This window comes from Lucilia cuprina, chromosome 5, assembly GCF_022045245.1.
Source record: "Lucilia cuprina isolate Lc7/37 chromosome 5, ASM2204524v1, whole genome shotgun sequence".
NCBI classification, from domain to species: domain Eukaryota; kingdom Metazoa; phylum Arthropoda; class Insecta; order Diptera; family Calliphoridae; genus Lucilia; species Lucilia cuprina.
In genome coordinates, this window is record NC_060953.1 from 52,321,801 (window position 1) to 52,339,079 (window position 17,279).

Consider the following 17,279-nt stretch of genomic DNA (forward strand, 5'->3'; position numbering starts at 1 on the left):
ACATAAAAAAATGATTAAATATATATATTTATTAAGTGAAAAATAAAAATCAGGATGCACTTATTACATAGTTTCATAACGATCTTTTATTAGACAGAAATTGCATATAAGGTAAATTTTTCAGATTTAAATTTATTGCTCCCATCCCTGCGAACTCTTATTTTTTTTGAAACACATTTTTGCGCCTTCTTCAATCTCTTTTGTGTTGGCATTTGTGCAACAAATATTTTGCAGACGCCGAGTAAACAAGTAAAAATTTACGGACAGTTTTAATACATTTTATAATAATTTATGAAAAAATATTAAAATAAATTAATTAAATTAAAATGCCGAATAATGTAAAAGTACCGCTGGAATGGAAAAGACGCGTTAAAAAAGAATATATTAAAATAAGACAGCAAAAACGCTACAAAAGAGCTGATGAGATAAAAGAAGCGTGGATTAAAAATTGGTAATTGTTGAGAAAAAGAAAAAAAAATTATTTTAATAAAAAATATATAAATTTTCTTTAGGGACGAACACAATTACAATGTACAGGACTTGTATTGTGAGCCTAAGGTTTGGCAGGTCCAACCCTATGATCCGCCTCATGTGGATTGTGTTAAGCGTGCCGAAGTTACCATGTACAATGGTTCTGGTTTACAGCAGGTGCCGATATGTGTTATTAATGCCGTAACTCCCATACCCACTATGTACACCTGGGCGCCCACTCAACAGAATTTTATGGTAGAGGATGAAACTGTTTTACATAACATTCCCTACATGGGTGATGAAGTTCTCGATAAAGATGGCAAATTTATCGAAGAATTAATTAAAAATTATGATGGCAAGGTTCATGGTGATAAAGATCCTTCATTTATGGATGATGCTATATTTGTGGAATTGGTTCATGCCTTGATGCGTAATTATCCCAAAGAAATTGAGGATATTACAGGAGTGCCTTTGAAAATTGAGGCTGTCAAGGAGGATAAGGATGTAAAAGGTAAGGTAAGCAAGGAGGATAAGGAGAAAAAAGATAGTGTAGAGGTAGAGGATGAAAAAGATAAAGAGAAAAAATCGGATGAATTAAAATCGGAAAATAAGTTATCTGAAGAAGAAGAGTCTAAAGAAGAGGACAAAAAGTCGGAAAAATTGCAAGATAAAAACGATGAAAAGTCAGATGACGCTAAAGAAGTGAAATCTGAAGAAAAAACGGAGGAAGAAAAACTAGATCCGGTCAAGGAGAAAATGCCATTTCCACCACCTATTATATTCCAAGCTATAAGTTCTAATTTTCCCGATAAGGGAACTCCACAAGAATTAAAAGAAAAGTAAGCTTATTTAGTTTAAACAACCAGTTACATATTATTTATATATATTTAACTTTTAGATACATAGAACTTACCGAACATCAGGATCCGGAACGTCCTCAAGAATGTACACCCAATATAGATGGTGAAAAGGCCGAAAGTGTTTCACGTGAAAGAACTTTACACTCTTTTCACACCCTCTTCTGTAGACGTTGTTTTAAATATGATTGTTTTTTGCATCGTAAGTATATAATTATTTTAAAGTTATTTCAATTATTTAATTATAATTAAAATATATAACTTTTTTTATCTTTTTTTAAATCGGTTTAAAAAATGATTGTGTTAAAAAAAATTTAATGCCGTTTGAACATAAAAATGTTAAAAAAAAATTACAACAAATTTAGGTCATCCAACTCACGGTGAGTTGTAGCTGTTGTTCTATGTTTTCTTATTGAATGTTGCTACACCATCATGACCACCACCAATCCATTTTTCTACCATACATTCGATGTTTTCATACTTCAGATTTTTTTCAGGCATTCAGAAATTAACAAATTCAGAAATATGTAAAATATCAACAAAAAAAGCATCCTTAACTTGACTTTCAAACAATCAAATTAAACCAGTTAAAACTATGCAAACAACTCATTTTACCGCATACCTTTTGGTTTTAACATTATTTTAATATAATTTTCAAAAACTTTACCTTCTTTTAACTATAGATTAAGGGGAAGTCGAAAATAATTATGTATGTGTTTGTATATGTATGATTTGAAACTTTTTCCCCTATTCTCCTAAAATTGGCATTATGTTGTACTGTATGTTATGGTTTAAATTGTTGACGAACTCCATTTTTGCTTAGCACTATTCAAACAAATAAAACTAAGCATTTGAAATGTTCTAATGTTTCTCTAATTCATTTTCAAATCAAACTGATCAACCAACAAATAACAAACTCAATGGCATTTCTATAATAATCATTTCAATTTAGTTTGAGTTTCGCACAGTTTACAGGTTAAAAATATTTATTAATAAATTTCTTTTCCATAGGTCTACAAGTTGGTCATGCTGGTCCTAACTTACAAAAACGTCGTTTTCCCGAAATTAAACCATTTACGGAACCCTGCAGTAATAATTGTTATATGCTATTGGTAAGTAGATATTTGTAATTTAGACTACATCATTTCACTAAAAAATCCAACAAAAGTCTAACACATTTTTCGTAAAATCTCTACTATTTGCAACAAGTTTTTAGCATCTTTTGGATTAAAATTAATTGGAAAATAATTTTTAATTTGAAAATTATTATTGAATTGTATAACAAATTTAAATAATTTTTTTTCCTTAAAACTATAGGATGGTATGAAAGAAAAGTTGGCCGCGGACAGTAAAACTCCTCCTATTGATTCCTGTAATGAGGCCAGTTCAGAGGATAGTAATGATAGCAACAGTCAATTTAGCAACAAAGAGTTTAACAATGATCAAACAAAGGAAAATGGAACTGTAACCAGCGCAGCTGCCGCGGAAATTAGTTCTATAATGGGTAAGTTAATCGATAGATTGATAGATAGATAGATAGATAGATAGATAGATAGATAGATAGATAGATAGATAGATAGATAGATAGATAGATAGATAGATAGATATATAGATATATAGATAGATAGATAGATAGATAGATAGATAGATAGATAGATAGATAGATAGATAGATAGATAGATAGATAGATAGATAGATAGATAGATAGATAGATAGATAGAAATATAGATAGATAGATAGATAGATAGATAGATAGACAGACAGACAGACAGATAGTTTCCTTTGTGTATAAAAACTAGAATCTGTTTAGTTTATAATTTAAACTATAGACTGATTCTATTTCTTAAACAACACATAACTCTCTCTCATAACAGCTGGAATGATGAATACATCAAATGCCAAGTGTGACTGGACTGGAGCTGATCAATCGCTCTTTCGCACGCTACATAAAGTGTTTTTGAAAAATTACTGTGCCATCGCACAAACCATGTTAACGAAAACCTGCCAACAGGTAATATAAACATATACATCTAATATTTGAAGAAAAAGAAAACTTTAAACAATTTTTCTTTAGGTTTATGAATTTGCCCAAAAAGAGGCTGCCGAATTTTGTATTGAAGAATTGCGTCAGGATTATACACCACCACGCAAGAAGAAAAAGAAGCAACGTTTGTGGTCTTTGCATTGTCGCAAGATACAATTGAAAAAGGATTCCACCTCGAATCATGTCTACAATTATACACCATGTGATCATCCCGGTCCTTGCGATATGAATTGTTCTTGCATACAAACACAAAACTTTTGTGAAAAATTCTGCAACTGTAGCAGTGATTGCCAGAATCGTTTTCCAGGCTGTCGTTGCAAAGCTCAATGTAACACTAAACAGTGTCCCTGTTATTTGGCCGTACGTGAATGTGATCCGGATTTGTGTCAAGCATGTGGAGCGGATCAATTTAAATTGACTAAAATCACTTGCAAAAATGTTTGTGTACAAAGGGGTCTACGTAAGTTTGTTTTTTTTTATGTTTACCAAAAACTTCGGAAATTTACTTAATTATTTTGAACAGATAAACATTTACTAATGGCTCCCTCCGATGTGGCCGGTTGGGGTATATTCCTTAAGGAGGGTGCACAAAAGAATGAATTCATTTCGGAATATTGCGGTGAAATTATTTCACAAGATGAAGCCGATCGTCGTGGCAAAGTGTATGATAAATACATGTGTTCTTTCCTTTTCAATTTGAATAATGATTTTGTGGTAGATGCTACGCGTAAGGGAAATAAAATACGTTTTGCCAATCATTCCATCAATCCCAATTGCTATGCTAAGGTAATGATGGTCACTGGCGATCATCGTATTGGTATATTTGCTAAACGTGCTATACAACCAGGAGAAGAACTATTCTTTGACTATAGATACGGTCCTACCGAACAATTGAAATTTGTGGGCATTGAACGTGAAATGGAAATTGTTTAATTTAAAATTTTTTTATTATTATTTTCGTGTACTTTTAATTATTTCTTTTTTCTTAAATTTAGTGGAAAAAATATTGAATAAAATCAATTTGAAATCTAAACACTTTTTGCTACATTTGCTATAATGGGTTTGGGTCTAGATTTAAAGATCAACTTTTTGGTTATAACAGCCTGCACGGTGTATTCACTTTTCTGTCTTGATTTGTTTTCCAAAGCCACCGTATTATCGAGCAGCGTACGATCGACAGTGTTGTTCATAACGCTGGCATTTAAATTGCCTACAGTTTGATCGAATAAATGTTGACCTTCACTGGTTTTTGATTTTTCCAAGACGGCAAAAGGTTTTTCGAGTTTTTGTTCTCTGCCTTGTAAAATATGATGACCGATAATTAAAATCTGTGGGTATTAAATAATAATTATTTAATTGGGAATAAATGTTTGTAAACAAACTTACTGGTTGACCATATTTGTTATAGTAGAGATCTCCCACAAATTGATCGTGCATATCTTCATTAGATCGCACCTCCAGATCTCCCTGCAGTTCAAGAATGGCCCATTCTTTTAAGCCGCTAGAGGTTTTGCTAAAAAATGGAAGTTTCGGTTATTATTGGAAATATATTGGTCTCTGACCACTATTTTGAGATTACACAAAGGATTATTTTCATTTTAAACCTAAACTATATGCAATATATTAAGTTCTATACGAACGTATATCTGTTATAAAGGACTAACCAAAATTCTGACTTTATAAAACAAATCAGCCATTCATAATTCAAAATATATTCTATTTATTTGTAGTACATTTAATTAATATTAACATCAGCATTACATGCATAGTTTTACATTATTTTAAACTCCTCTGAATTTCTTAAACAATGGATGCACATTTCCAGAATTCTTTTTACGATGTTCATAGTAAATAGCATCATCACCTCCCGACATAGAACTTAAGCCGCCACGTTTCATGGTACTAGAACCGCCTGGACGATAGCCTGGTTCACCCGGAATCTTTTCATCTTCACAGTCCTGATCGGAAGCAGACAAAACTTGCTGCAACAATTGGGACTGTTCCTCACGGGTTTTATAAAATAAGTCGGGATCTGTGTCCATGCCACTTAAATGTGTAATAACTTTATAACTGTAACCCTGATTGACCAAGAAACGTTGACGTTTGCGAGAATAACTCATTTCCATGGTGTCCTGCGAAACAAGCGTGTAGAAGAAGGCATTATATTCCTCCGCAATGGCACCCTTTTTAGCACGCAAAATACGACCTAAACGCTGAGCCTCCTGACGACGTGAACCACCATGTGAGGAAATCTGTATAAGCACATTAGCTTCGGGTAAATCAAAACTAGTATCGGCCACTTTTGATACAAAAATGGTGTTGACTTTTTGATTGAATTTGAAATTTTGTAAAATTTGTATACGTTCATTTTGTGAGGTAGGACCATAAATGAAAGGCTTATTCATTTTGATGGCATAATGTTTCAAAGCAAACACATTGTCCGAGAAGACAATCGTTTTGTCACCTCTTTTTTCATGATATTTAATAAGAAACTGGCAACTGCGGAATTTGGATGGATTCATAACGTAAAGTAACATTTTCTTGGAAGTCTTGGCAGTCAAGTATTCACGATAGAATTCTGGAGACATTGGACACCACACCTCGGCACACTGTACACGAGCAATAAAGCCCTTCTTTTGTAGCTCCAACCAATTGGCTTCATATAGTTTAGGACCAATAAGGAAATTCAAATCGGCAATTTTGTCATCTTCACGCAACAAGGTGGCAGTCAAACCAAGTTTACAGTGAGACTGTACTATAGTTAAAACTCTACGAAACATTTTGGCTGGAATAGTATGTACTTCATCCAATACCATTATGCCCCATTCCTGTTCCTGTAGCCAACGCATTGTCTGCTCTGCTTCCCAAGAACGTTTTTGAGTGTGAGTGATCATAGAATAGGTTGTGACTAGAATGCCGCATCCCATAGGTTTATCTTTAGCCTCAGAAGTGAAACGACAAATCATGCTGTCATCAGCGGTAGACCACATTTTGAACTGTTGTTTCCACTGTTCGACTGAGACACCACTGTTGCATAAAACCAAGGCACGTTTGCGCACGGTACAGCAGGCAGTAACACCAACTAAAGATTTACCTAAAATATTAGAAGATATGAAAATGTTGCATTAATTTAATAGATATTACTTTAAAACATACCTGCACCACAAGGCAGTACAATAACACCTGATCTGGCGCGTCCATTACCAAACATTTTGCGCAAACTCTTCTCCTGATAGGGTCTCAACACAGCAGCAGGTTTTAAATCAATATTTATGTCTGGATTGTGTGTATCATTACGAAAATCATACTCTGCCAGCAGAGGATGTTCAATTTCTATGCAACGTTTCTGTATAACTTCAATTTTTTCCTGATTAACTTCAAATGAAACCGTTTTTAAATTTGCCTCATCCTCATCTTCCTCCTCGTTATCAATTTTATCATAAAAATTTGTAATATCATCGGGTACAGCTGTTGTGCCATCTGCATTAAGAGTACCAGCAGCATTTGTTTCCGTCTTACCATCAGCCCCCTTAACTGTACCATCGGGTAATTTTGTACCAAACTGAGTTATAGCTTTACCCTCTACAGTGCCCTGTATAAACGCATCTCCTTCTTCACGCTTTAAGCGACACGTCTGTATAACTGGATCTTTGAGCAACTTTTGTAAAATATCCGGATGAGGAGATTCAATAAAATAACGATTATGTTTTAAAACCAATTTAACTTTGCCATACGATAAAGTACACAGTTTAATGAATTCAATAATACCCTCAGGAATACTAGTTTTACTTAATCTCTTTAAATACTCAACAATGTCATGGGTCTGCAGACCAACCGATACCGCGGCATATAAACTGTAGGCTGTTAATTTGTATTCGTGTATATGTTCGGGACGACAGACAGGTTCCGAGATGGCAATTAGAAAATCATGAGCATGTTTATAAACAGGAGAGAAGGATTCCAAAAATATATGACCATTCGGTGCCACCCACAAAGGACGATTGTTGTGATCCACTTTAAGTTCCATTTGTGAACGATAATCTTTGGCACCATATTCATCGGTATTTATGCCATCATCATTAGTTTCCGCATTCTTAGAGGCTGCTCCCGGTATTCCATCAGATTCACTAATATCGATGGTATCGTTGTCATCAACAAGCTGTGTGTAGGCCTCATCTTCGGCTCGTCGTTTTTTACCTATTAGATTATAATGTAATTATAAAGCTTATGAGGTAAGAATATCTAGACTTACCAAATTTGTCTCCACCGAATTTATCTTTTTTGGATTTCTTTGGTGGTCCCATTATTTAATTTAATTTATTTTTTCACAGAAATATGAAATTCCAATCATCGACGGCAAACAATCCGAAGAAAATGAAATTTGTGACAGTTTACAAGGCGAATTCGTCTTGTCAACAGTTTGTTTACTACCCTACAAGAAATGTATGACCGAAACTAACACATACAAAATGATTTTACTAACACACTTGCAACATTTTTCTTTAAAAATTGCAAAAAAAATAGTTAATGGATAATTCCATCAATAATGACGGTCAAATGACCGGTAAAATGACTGTTGATGTACTCAATGTGTGATAAAGGGTTTCATTTGCATATGAAAGAGTGAAACAACTACATTTGACTGATATTGTGTTTTCCGTCGCATAAATTAATTATTTCAGTGAAAGCCAAGGATCAAGGAGCAAAAAATTAAAGAAAAATTAAACTAACATTATTAAAAATAAAGAGATTTATTATAATTTAAAAACGGTGCAGGAAGTGGAGCTGAGAATATACACTTCGGAGTTTAATCTATTTGTGGTAATATGAATACATATTTACTTTTAATTTTTATATTTCAATATTTATATGCATTTCTTTACAGACAATTTATTTCCACAAATTAAAAGGAGCATAGGAGGATTTTACATTCTGTGAGGTATGTAAAATGGTGAAATGATAAATAATTTATGTATATTAATAAAATTAAAAATATATGTCTTAAAATGTTAATAAATTGTGTTTTATTATAAATTGGCATAGCCGTCAGATTTGACGGATAAATTCATCAAGTGTGATCGGTCAACTGTGATGGATATATCCATAAAGAATGATTAGTCAATCGTGACTAACATTTCCATCATCCTTGATTGGTAAAAAGCAAAAGAGTGAGCAGCTCAAATATATGTTTTAAAGTCGATAGAATTCATAAGTGCGAGGGTGATGCAAAATCACATGTACACAAAAGTTTCCATCACTTTTTACATATTGCCCTTAAGAAACAGATAGAAACTTTTGATGGAAACTTTGATCGATTTGCCAGTCAAATGACCGGTTAAATGACTGTCACTGTTCTTTTAGGGTAATTTCAGCGGTGTAGAAACAAATAGTGTTGACATAGTTTTATGAAAAAATTTATTTAAATGTAGGGCAACGTTTTGGGATTTTTAATAAATAATTATTTATTAAAAATCCCCTTAAAGGTATTAAGACGTTTAATGCAATTGCAAAAATAACTTACAATTGTACATAAATGCTGAATTTTCAGAAATATTTTAATAAAAAGAAAATATATCAAAATGTAATAATAGATTAATCAAATATATTAATTTTACGGCTGTCTAGATTTGTTCCAAAAGCGTTTTTACCCTTCACCTTTCGTCGAAAGAAAAACTAAGAGTTAAGTCTTAATTTTTCTAAACATAAATTGTTTTGACATTTTATTAATTTAACTTTAAAGCTGGATATTTTTATTTCCCAGATATACAATTGAAAATTTTTGAAAAAGACTATTGGCAACCCTAACTCAAATGCACACAAATTGCCAACAAAATCAATGTAAACAATGGCAAATAAACAATGAAGTTAATATAAACTTACGTTTTTATTAAAACTGGCATGGTTATTATCACACTAAGAGTCAATATAAATTACTTTAAACACTAAATTTAAGAAAAAAACAAAAAATTTCACAGACAATATATTGTATACAGTTCCTAGATTCCAGCGCCAAAACATATGGTTGAAAGTGCTACCATTGTTAGTTTTTGCCATTAAAAATAAAATTGTTTTGCTACTATTTTAAGCAATTAAGTCAAGGCGAAATAAAACTAAACAGCTGTTTAGCTAATATCGTTTATTTGCAAAAAATCACGATTTTTTACAATTTTATAAAATAATTAAAATTTATTAATTAAAGTTTATATAAAACATAAAAATAAGTTATGTCTAGTCGCTGGTATCCCATTTATCAACGTGGCAATCCACAATTACGTGTTTTCCTACCCAATTTTTGGATGAAACTGATACGTCCACTAGAGGAACAACCAAAAAACGTCGCCACATTTTCCGTCTCGATGGAAATGACAAAATACGATGTTAAAAATTATTTAGAGAAAATATACAAAATTCCTGTTGTAGATGTGCGAACCCGTATTGAATTGGGATCTACAAAACGTGATACAACTTATGGCTATGTTACCAAAAATGATGATATGAAAATAGCTTATGTAACTATGGTGAGTTCTGGGAGGGATTGAGGGATATTTTGTAGAGCAAAAGTTTTGATTTAATTGTTTTTTTTAGCCTAAAACAATGGAATTTACCTTCCCCGATTTATTTGCTAAAAAGGCGGAGACCAAAAAGAGCGACGAGAAGGCATTGGATGATTCAAAGAAGGGCTTTAGAGATTTTCTGGAACGCAATAAAAAGAGACCTGGTACACCAGGATGGTATTCAATTTAGTTAGGTTGATATTTGTTAATAAAATTTAAAAAAAAAATCCAAAAATATTTGATACGTTTTTAATAAAAGGTTTCTCTATGGGTCTTCAGACGATTATATAGGCATAAATTGATTGATTTATTGTTTGCTTAAACTATATTTATAGAAAAAAAACATTTGTATCGGAAATCATCTTTAGAATATCACTAAAAATAGAAATTTATTAACAGTTTGGATTGGCAAAGATTTTTACCAATTTGTTTATTAGATTTTTATCTTTCTCAGATCATTAGATGATACCAAAAAGATAACATTGAAAATATATAGAAATTATCGAAATTAAAGCTGCTTTTTGGGATATGCTCATCGGAATAAATGTTTAACAAATCTTAAAATAAAATTATTTTCTTCGGGCACCTTTACGTATCATTTACTTGTTTTCTTCAACAGTTTTTTCTATCCATGCTCTAAGCTTGTCGGTATCTTGTAAACCCACCATACGGTTGACCACCTTGCCATCTTTCATGGCCATGAGAACGGGCACAGCAGCTACATCATAATCCAAAGCCAATTCACTGTGTTCATCGATATCTACTTTAGCCAATTTAACGGCTCCAGCTTTTTCTCCTACAATCGATTCCAAACGTGGAGTCAACATTTTGCAGGGATTACACCATCTACACAAAATAAATTATATAATCTTCTTAATCAAGAATTTCATCACAAAACTTACGTTGCAAAAAAGTCAACTATCACAACCTTATCACTCTTCTTGACTTTATTTTCGAAATCTTCTGAGCTTTGTACGTTGAAAATCTCATTTTTAATGCCGCTAGTGGCCACTGTCCGTTGACCAAGACGAGGCAAAAGATTTTGTCCAGTTTTTTGGAAAATAGTGCGCAACATATTTTACTGTTAATTTCTTTGATTATTTCCTAAAAATTTATAAATATATAAAGCTAAAGATTTTTAATTTTATTACTTGGCAATTTGACAAAATAAACTTACTTTACACGCTAGAAAATTTTCTTTCCGAACAATGATAAATTTGATAAAAATAATGATGATGTTTTTGTTGCTTTTTATTTAGTTTTCAATGAATAGCACTGAACATATGGCATGAGGATGTTTTTGTTGTTTTTTTTAATTTTTGATAAACAACACTGAACATACTGTATGAGTAACGACTGCTGTGTGAAAAGTTGCCAGACATATGCGTCAGTATTGTATTTCTGCTTTATGTGTGGTAGCTCTGGTTTATCTGGGTTGTATTTTTGTATGACGGTTATGAAGTAGGGTTGAAGTAGTAGTTGAAACGAAAAGTTTTCGACATTTTTCATTTAGTTAAAAATCGACTTTGCTTAATTTCATTGAAATTAAGTTGAAATTACAATGAACATTCCTGTCTTAGAAGAGAAAATACATGTTTTTACAACCATGAACGAAAACACAATTTAAAAATCAAATAAAAATAGAGAAATTTATATTAATATTATAAAAGTGTTTAATATACCTATAATTTTAATATACCTACATAATGTATGTGCAATAGGTGTCAAAATATGTGCAAACAATTATCTGAACTGTCAGCAAAATTGTCAAAAACACTGGTCTTCAAGGTAAGATTTAATGTGTAATTTCGATTCCAAATTACTTAATTTCGACTCGGTTTGAATGGGCTATATTTGAGAATTGCAATATTTTACTGATGAAAATCTTTTACATTTGATATTCAAATTTAACACATAAATATAGAATACCCTTACCCTTATACATTCTGCATTTAAAAAAAGTACTAAGAACACAATACTTCCTACTAAGTACAACTCTGGGAAAAAGTATGTTAAAAAATTATGTTTTATTCACATCGATAACAACAACAACATTACATGAGAAACAAACAGCTGGCTGATAAATTTACGTGTGAAATTAATAAAGAAAGAAGAATTTTGTGGAAGGAAAATTTTTATAAAATATTGCGAAAACATAAAAAAGAAGAACAAATTGCAGTAAAATTAAACAAATAAAGTGAAGAGAAAAGGCTATATATAGCAAAAACTCCTAATGCCTAAATAAAGATTGTGGAAAGTGAAGAAAAGTTGATAGCTTTTTTTTTGTTGTAAACAATGGATGATTTGTCACAAGGCGACATTTGTCGCGTTTGTCGTTGTGAGGCTCAGTCGGATCGTCCTCTTTTCTATCCTTGCGTCTGTACGGGCAGTATAAAGTATATACATCAGGATTGTTTAATGCAATGGATGCGTTATTCGCACAAGGAATACTGTGAGCTATGTGGTCACCGTTTTAGTTTCCAACCCATATACTCGCCCGATATGCCCCGTGTATTGCCTTTGCGTGATGTGGCTGGGGGTTTAATATCGGCCATCATGAAGGCGGCAAAGTCATGGGCTCATTATACTCTGGTCGGTTTGGCTTGGTTTGTAATTGTTCCGTTGTCGGCATACCGCACGTATCGTTATTTGTTTCGAGCGTCATCTTTTGATATGATTATGACATTGCCATTCGATATATTTTCTACTGAAAATTTGGCTTCGGATGTTTTTCGCGGTTGTTTTGTAGTGACCTGTACGCTTTTGTCCTTTATTGGTTTGGTGTGGTTGAGAGAGCAGATATTGCTTGGTGGTGGTCCGGACTGGTTGGAACGTGAAGATGCCCCAGCTGTGGCGGAAGGTGGTGGCAACAATGATGGGGAGGATGATGTAGATCTAATACCTTTGCCTGAATTTGGGGGAGCGGCAGCAGCTGATGTTGAAGCTAACGCAGCTGCCGATAACGAGCCAGGAGTTGGTAATATTTTGGAAGAAGTTATTCCTGAAGAAGAGGTTGAACTACTGGCAGATCAGGCGAATGCTAATGAGCCAGTTGCTGCTCCGGCTGTACCAGCTGCTGCTAATAATGATAACAATGCCGAAGCTCCTGTTGTAGAACCTATGAACAATAATGCTCCAGCTGTAGCAGATCCGGCAGAAAATGAAGGTGATCCTCCATTAGAATTTGGTCCTCAATTACCTCCCGCCTTAGCTGGAGGCGCCGCCAATAACAATGCAAATAACAATGCAGCCGCCAATGCTGCTGATAATGATAACGACGAACCAAATTGGAATCCCATGGAATGGGATCGTGCCGCCGAGGAGTTGACTTGGGAACGTCTACTGGGACTGGATGGTTCATTAGTGTTTTTGGAACATGTTTTCTGGATCATTTCTCTAAACACCATGTTAATTTTTGCCTTTGCCTTCTGTCCCTACTGCATTGGCCATTTTATCTTGCAATCGATGAATCTATTGAATGCCGATAAGCCTTTGCTACATTTTCATGGCCTATTAACTACTTTATTTGGTTATTGTTTTATTGGACACATATTGGTGGTATTACATTTTTTGGCAAAAGCATTCCATATGAGAAGAGTTCGCAATCTTATAGGCTTGTGCTATATAGTGGTGAAGGTGTCTCTATTGTCGGTGGTGGAAATTGGTGTTTTGCCCTTGGTTTGCGGCTGGTGGTTAGATATCTGTTCACTGCCCTTGTTTGATGCTACGTAAGTTTGTTTTAAATAAATTATAGTTTTAAAAAACTTAATCTTTTTCTCTTTATGTTTTAGTCTTAAAGATCGCAAGGCTAGTTTTACCGCCGCACCGGGTACATCGCTCTTTGTTCACTGGATGTTTGGAATGGTTTATGTTTATTATTTTGCTGCGTTTATTTCTCTGCTGCGAGAAGTATTACGTCCTGGTGTTCTTTGGTTTTTACGCAATTTAAATGATCCCGATTTTAGTCCTATTCAGGTGAGTTTAAATTTTTTCTTTGTGTTTGTTTTTTAATAAGGTTTTTGTTTTGTTTGGGTTTTTTTTTTATAGGAAATGATACATCTTCCCATTTTAAGACATGTTCGTCGCTTGATTTCTTCGGCCATGATATTTGGTTCTGTTGTACTCCTTATGCTTTGGATGCCAATTCGTATTCTGAAAACAGTTTGGCCCACATTTTTACCTTATACCTTATCTGGTGATTCGGAAGTGAATGAATTAAGTTTACAACTTTTACTTTTACAGGTGAGTTAGTCTGATAATATTTATTCATATAATTATAAATAAAACTGTTCGAATGATATTGAAAAATGCTTACAACAAATTCAAATTACGCTAAAAATTCTTTGTCACTAATAAGTGATTTAACCAATTTGCACTAAAATTAATTGGATCCAATTACTTTATTATATCGTAAACGTTTTTTGTAAAAAAGTTCGCTTTTCATTACATTGATCGTCTATTATTGTCGAATACTCTGTTTTCTTAATATTACCTTGCTATGCCAACTATTTTTCGTTTCAAGATCATCTTGCCCGGTTTCTTTGAACAATCCCATACACGCGTCTGGCTTAAAAAGCTTTTACGTATTTGGTGTATTTGTGTTTCATGGATTTTGGGTATACGCAGCTATCTCTTGAGCAATGACCCGCCAGCAGAACCCACCAATCAACAACAAGCCAACAATGCTGAAAACAACCCAGAAAACAATGAGAATAATGAACAGGAAAACAATGCTGATAATGAAAATCAAGCAGCTGCAGCAGGAGATAATATAGAAGCAGCAAATCCTGTACAAGCACAACCACAAGCACCACCTCCGCCACCACCACCGCCTCCACAAGCTGAGCGTAATTTGGCGGCAGTGCATCATGCCATAATACATCGTGATGTACCGGTGGCCTTCCAACCTTATGATAAGCCTTCAATATTTCCCATAAGACTATGCGGTTTGATATTCTTCATGTGTATATCACTGGTGGTGGCTTCGTTGCTGACACTAACCGTACCCGTGTGGATAGGACGTCAGGTAATGTCATTGTGGTCGGTGGGCAGCATAACGACACAGGTTGTTGTACAAAGCACTGAGGTAACACCACGACCACATGAATTATATACAGCTGCATTAGGCACTTATTTGTGTTGGATGATTACAAGAGGCATAGCTATAGCGGTTACTTTACTGCCACAAGGTCGAGCTGCGGTAATGGATAAAATCAAACAATGGCTTAAGGTTGGTGCCTCCTATGCTCTACCCGTTTTGATAATTGTTTTAATGCTAGGAGTCATACCTTTACTCTTTGGCATGCTTTTGGAGTTGGTGGTAGTTATTCCCGTACGTGTGGGCATACGACAAACGCCCATCTACTTTATTTGGCAAGATTGGGCCTTGGGTGTTTTATACACGAAAATAGCTATTGCCTTGACCTTAATGGGTCCCGATTGGCATTTGAAGCGGGCTTTAGAACGTGCCTATCGTGATGGTTTGCGTGATATCGATTTGAAATTCTTAATCAGCGAATTGGCCACGCCGGTTATAACCTGTTTCGGTCTAGCTTTGGCCATACCTTATGTATTGGCCCATTCTATACTACCCATTTTCTTTAAAGATCCCTGGGTCCAATTAGAGATAGCACACTTTGTATATCCAGTATTCTTTTCGGTTATTGGAGCCATTGGTTTAGTGTGTTTCCAAATACGACAATTCAAAAAGCTATATGTAGCCATTAAGGTGGACAAGTATTTGGTGGGACAACGTTTAGTCAACTATGAACATCGTAAGAAACAACAGCAAGAGGCAGCCGATGCTGCGGCCGCTGCCCGTGAACAGGAAGAAATGGAAAATGTACCCATTGCCAATATAGTGGAACAGGCTGAATTGGAAAGACGTCGTAGACAGGAAGTGGAACGTCAACAATTGGTACAAGATTTAGTTAGAGATGAACTTTTATAAAAACTACGCAAATAGATAAGTAATGACGTTGGGATATTTTTTTTCTAAAGAAAGGAGTGGATAATCTTTGTAGTAAATTTAGCAAAACTAAAACAAGTAATTTGCTTATTTTTTTCCATAAACATATTTTTTTGTTTTGTTTTTTCTTTTCTTTTATAAGTGTTAAATAAATTAAACGACTAATTCGTTAAAAAAACAAAGAAATCACAAGTTATTTGGATAACAATTTTGTAGACTTTTTTTGTAAAAAACTTATAACTTTTCTAGAATTTTCCAAAAATATTGCTGTTCATTTGTAAGAAACATACTTAAGTTAAATTTCTTAATAATTCTATATTGAGATTTTTATTGGAATAAACTTTTGTGTCAATCACTCAATCAATAATACCACATATTGTTGCAATTTTTAACTTTTTATATTCTTTCTTTCTTCAACTATCGACAATTCTAAAACATGAATGATCTTAAAATTAAATCAATGAATGATATAAATATAAAACAATGATCTAAATGATAAATTCACTTTGAATTTTGACATATTCAGATGATGATGATTCTGTTGTTAATTGTAAAGAGATAACATTACACTGTAACCAGGCAAAATAAGTTTTCTAAAAGTTAACCAATTTCCAAACTAAACAAAATTCCTACAAAATGAAAATTTCAAAATCTGTATTAATTAAAATTTGTATTATATTCACAAAATTATACAATATGTATGTATTACAACCTTTATATACAAACACATTAATTAAACTACTTTAAACGCATTAAAATGAAACAAATTATAACTAATTAACTTTTTTTACAAAATGGATAAATTCATTTATTTGAACATTAAAAAAAATCTTGGCAAAACAAAATTTATTTATCAAATTATTCTTAAATAAATAATGCAGACATCAAAAGCAAAATAATATTATAATTATAAAATTAGTTTCTTCTTTATTTTTTGTTGTTTATATATATTATCATTAGTATCCTAAATAAATAATTTTCTTTTTATAAAAGTTTAAAAATTTTAATTTAAATACATTATAATATTAAAATAATTGCGGCTTGTGTTTCTCTTGATTTAATTTTAGCTACAAAATATTTTAAAAATATTAAATTTAAGTTTATGCACTTTACTGAAAATTGTATGTGTAATTTATATTAATAAAAAGACAATTTTTAACTCAAAAAATATAAGAAAAAAGTAAAGTTCAAAAAATTAAAAAAATTAAAAAAAAAAATAATTAAACGAGAAAAACTTGATATAAATTTTAAGCTTTTAAATAAAACTATAAACAATTTTTTCTTCTTTTTTTGAGAAATTATTAAACGAAATGTGAAAAGAAAACCAAAAAAAATGTTGTTTTAGTGTTCATAAAAAATGGAAGCTGATTTCGAAATCTGTGACC

The 17,279-nt window shown here is 32.9% G+C and overlaps 6 protein-coding genes across 7 annotated transcripts; 3 read left to right on the forward strand and 3 right to left on the reverse strand.

Moving 5' to 3' along the window:
• Positions 1-205: 205 nt before the first annotated feature.
• LOC111677283 (histone-lysine N-methyltransferase E(z)) lies at positions 206-4,405 on the forward strand. Of its 2 annotated transcripts, XM_023438379.2 has the most exons (9): positions 206-451; positions 513-1,310; positions 1,370-1,530; positions 1,694-1,708; positions 2,340-2,440; positions 2,646-2,832; positions 3,203-3,339; positions 3,403-3,832; positions 3,896-4,405. In XM_023438379.2, the coding sequence occupies exons 1-9, from the start codon at positions 327-329 to the stop codon at positions 4,303-4,305; spliced, it is 2,364 nt and encodes a 787-aa protein (XP_023294147.2). In that variant the 5' UTR covers positions 206-326; the 3' UTR covers positions 4,306-4,405. The 2 variants fall into 2 exon arrangements, with proteins under 2 accessions (XP_023294147.2, XP_023294148.2); XM_023438380.2 differs by lacking the exon at positions 1,694-1,708.
• On the reverse strand, positions 4,301-9,388 carry LOC111677284 (chromosome transmission fidelity protein 8 homolog). Its single transcript, XM_023438381.2, has 3 exons — positions 9,253-9,388; positions 4,759-4,885; positions 4,301-4,700 (listed from the first exon to the last, which is right to left on the reverse strand). Exons 1-3 carry the CDS (start codon positions 9,270-9,272, stop codon positions 4,401-4,403), a joined length of 447 nt encoding a protein of 148 aa, XP_023294149.2. The 5' UTR covers positions 9,273-9,388; the 3' UTR covers positions 4,301-4,400.
• LOC111677282 (general transcription and DNA repair factor IIH helicase subunit XPB) lies at positions 4,869-7,781 on the reverse strand. The gene is made up of 3 exons (XM_023438378.2): positions 7,625-7,781; positions 6,529-7,569; positions 4,869-6,466 (listed from the first exon to the last, which is right to left on the reverse strand). The coding sequence occupies exons 1-3, from the start codon at positions 7,674-7,676 to the stop codon at positions 5,154-5,156; spliced, it is 2,406 nt and encodes an 801-aa protein (XP_023294146.2). The 5' UTR covers positions 7,677-7,781; the 3' UTR covers positions 4,869-5,153.
• An 83-nt stretch (positions 9,389-9,471) lies between the features above and the next one.
• LOC111677264 (39S ribosomal protein L23, mitochondrial) lies at positions 9,472-10,161 on the forward strand. The gene is made up of 2 exons (XM_023438361.2): positions 9,472-9,890; positions 9,958-10,161. Exons 1-2 carry the CDS (start codon positions 9,597-9,599, stop codon positions 10,114-10,116), a joined length of 453 nt encoding a protein of 150 aa, XP_023294129.1. The 5' UTR covers positions 9,472-9,596; the 3' UTR covers positions 10,117-10,161.
• Positions 10,162-10,271: 110 nt separating this feature from the next.
• LOC111677256 (thioredoxin, mitochondrial) lies at positions 10,272-11,257 on the reverse strand. The gene is made up of 3 exons (XM_023438350.2): positions 11,104-11,257; positions 10,829-11,030; positions 10,272-10,772 (listed from the first exon to the last, which is right to left on the reverse strand). The coding sequence occupies exons 2-3, from the start codon at positions 10,999-11,001 to the stop codon at positions 10,526-10,528; spliced, it is 420 nt and encodes a 139-aa protein (XP_023294118.2). The 5' UTR covers positions 11,002-11,030; positions 11,104-11,257; the 3' UTR covers positions 10,272-10,525.
• Positions 11,258-11,972: 715 nt separating this feature from the next.
• On the forward strand, positions 11,973-16,515 carry LOC111677281 (E3 ubiquitin-protein ligase MARCHF6). The gene is made up of 4 exons (XM_023438377.2): positions 11,973-13,654; positions 13,718-13,901; positions 13,974-14,168; positions 14,449-16,515. The coding sequence occupies exons 1-4, from the start codon at positions 12,222-12,224 to the stop codon at positions 15,874-15,876; spliced, it is 3,240 nt and encodes a 1,079-aa protein (XP_023294145.2). The 5' UTR covers positions 11,973-12,221; the 3' UTR covers positions 15,877-16,515.
• Positions 16,516-17,279: the final 764 nt, after the last annotated feature.

Excerpts from the sequence above, each read along its gene's own strand:
- LOC111677283 (XM_023438379.2), top strand. The coding sequence starts at position 327 with ATGCCGAATAATGTAAAAGTACCGCTGGAATGGAAAAGACGCGTTAAA. Across the intron at positions 2,441-2,645 it reads ATAATTGTTATATGCTATTG|GATGGTATGAAAGAAAAGTT; the intron begins GTAAGTAGATAT and ends TTAAAACTATAG. Across the intron at positions 2,833-3,202 it reads GGAAATTAGTTCTATAATGG|CTGGAATGATGAATACATCA; the intron begins GTAAGTTAATCG and ends CTCTCATAACAG.
- LOC111677282 (XM_023438378.2), bottom strand. The coding sequence starts at position 7,676 with ATGGGACCACCAAAGAAATCCAAAAAAGATAAATTCGGTGGAGACAAA. Across the intron at positions 7,570-7,624 it reads ATTCGGTGGAGACAAATTTG|GTAAAAAACGACGAGCCGAA; the intron begins GTAAGTCTAGAT and ends ATAATCTAATAG. Across the intron at positions 6,467-6,528 it reads TGTACTGCCTTGTGGTGCAG|GTAAATCTTTAGTTGGTGTT; the intron begins GTATGTTTTAAA and ends CTAATATTTTAG.
- LOC111677284 (XM_023438381.2), bottom strand. The coding sequence starts at position 9,272 with ATGCCAGTTTTAATAAAAAC. Across the intron at positions 4,886-9,252 it reads ATGCCAGTTTTAATAAAAAC|CAAAACCTCTAGCGGCTTAA; the intron begins GTAAGTTTATAT and ends TCCATTTTTTAG. Across the intron at positions 4,701-4,758 it reads ATAACAAATATGGTCAACCA|ATTTTAATTATCGGTCATCA; the intron begins GTAAGTTTGTTT and ends TAATACCCACAG.
- LOC111677264 (XM_023438361.2), top strand. The coding sequence starts at position 9,597 with ATGTCTAGTCGCTGGTATCCCATTTATCAACGTGGCAATCCACAATTA. Across the intron at positions 9,891-9,957 it reads AAATAGCTTATGTAACTATG|CCTAAAACAATGGAATTTAC; the intron begins GTGAGTTCTGGG and ends TGTTTTTTTTAG.
- LOC111677256 (XM_023438350.2), bottom strand. The coding sequence starts at position 11,001 with ATGTTGCGCACTATTTTCCAAAAAACTGGACAAAATCTTTTGCCTCGT. Across the intron at positions 10,773-10,828 it reads ATAGTTGACTTTTTTGCAAC|ATGGTGTAATCCCTGCAAAA; the intron begins GTAAGTTTTGTG and ends TATTTTGTGTAG.
- LOC111677281 (XM_023438377.2), top strand. The coding sequence starts at position 12,222 with ATGGATGATTTGTCACAAGGCGACATTTGTCGCGTTTGTCGTTGTGAG. Across the intron at positions 13,655-13,717 it reads CTGCCCTTGTTTGATGCTAC|TCTTAAAGATCGCAAGGCTA; the intron begins GTAAGTTTGTTT and ends TTTATGTTTTAG. Across the intron at positions 13,902-13,973 it reads CCGATTTTAGTCCTATTCAG|GAAATGATACATCTTCCCAT; the intron begins GTGAGTTTAAAT and ends TTTTTTTTATAG.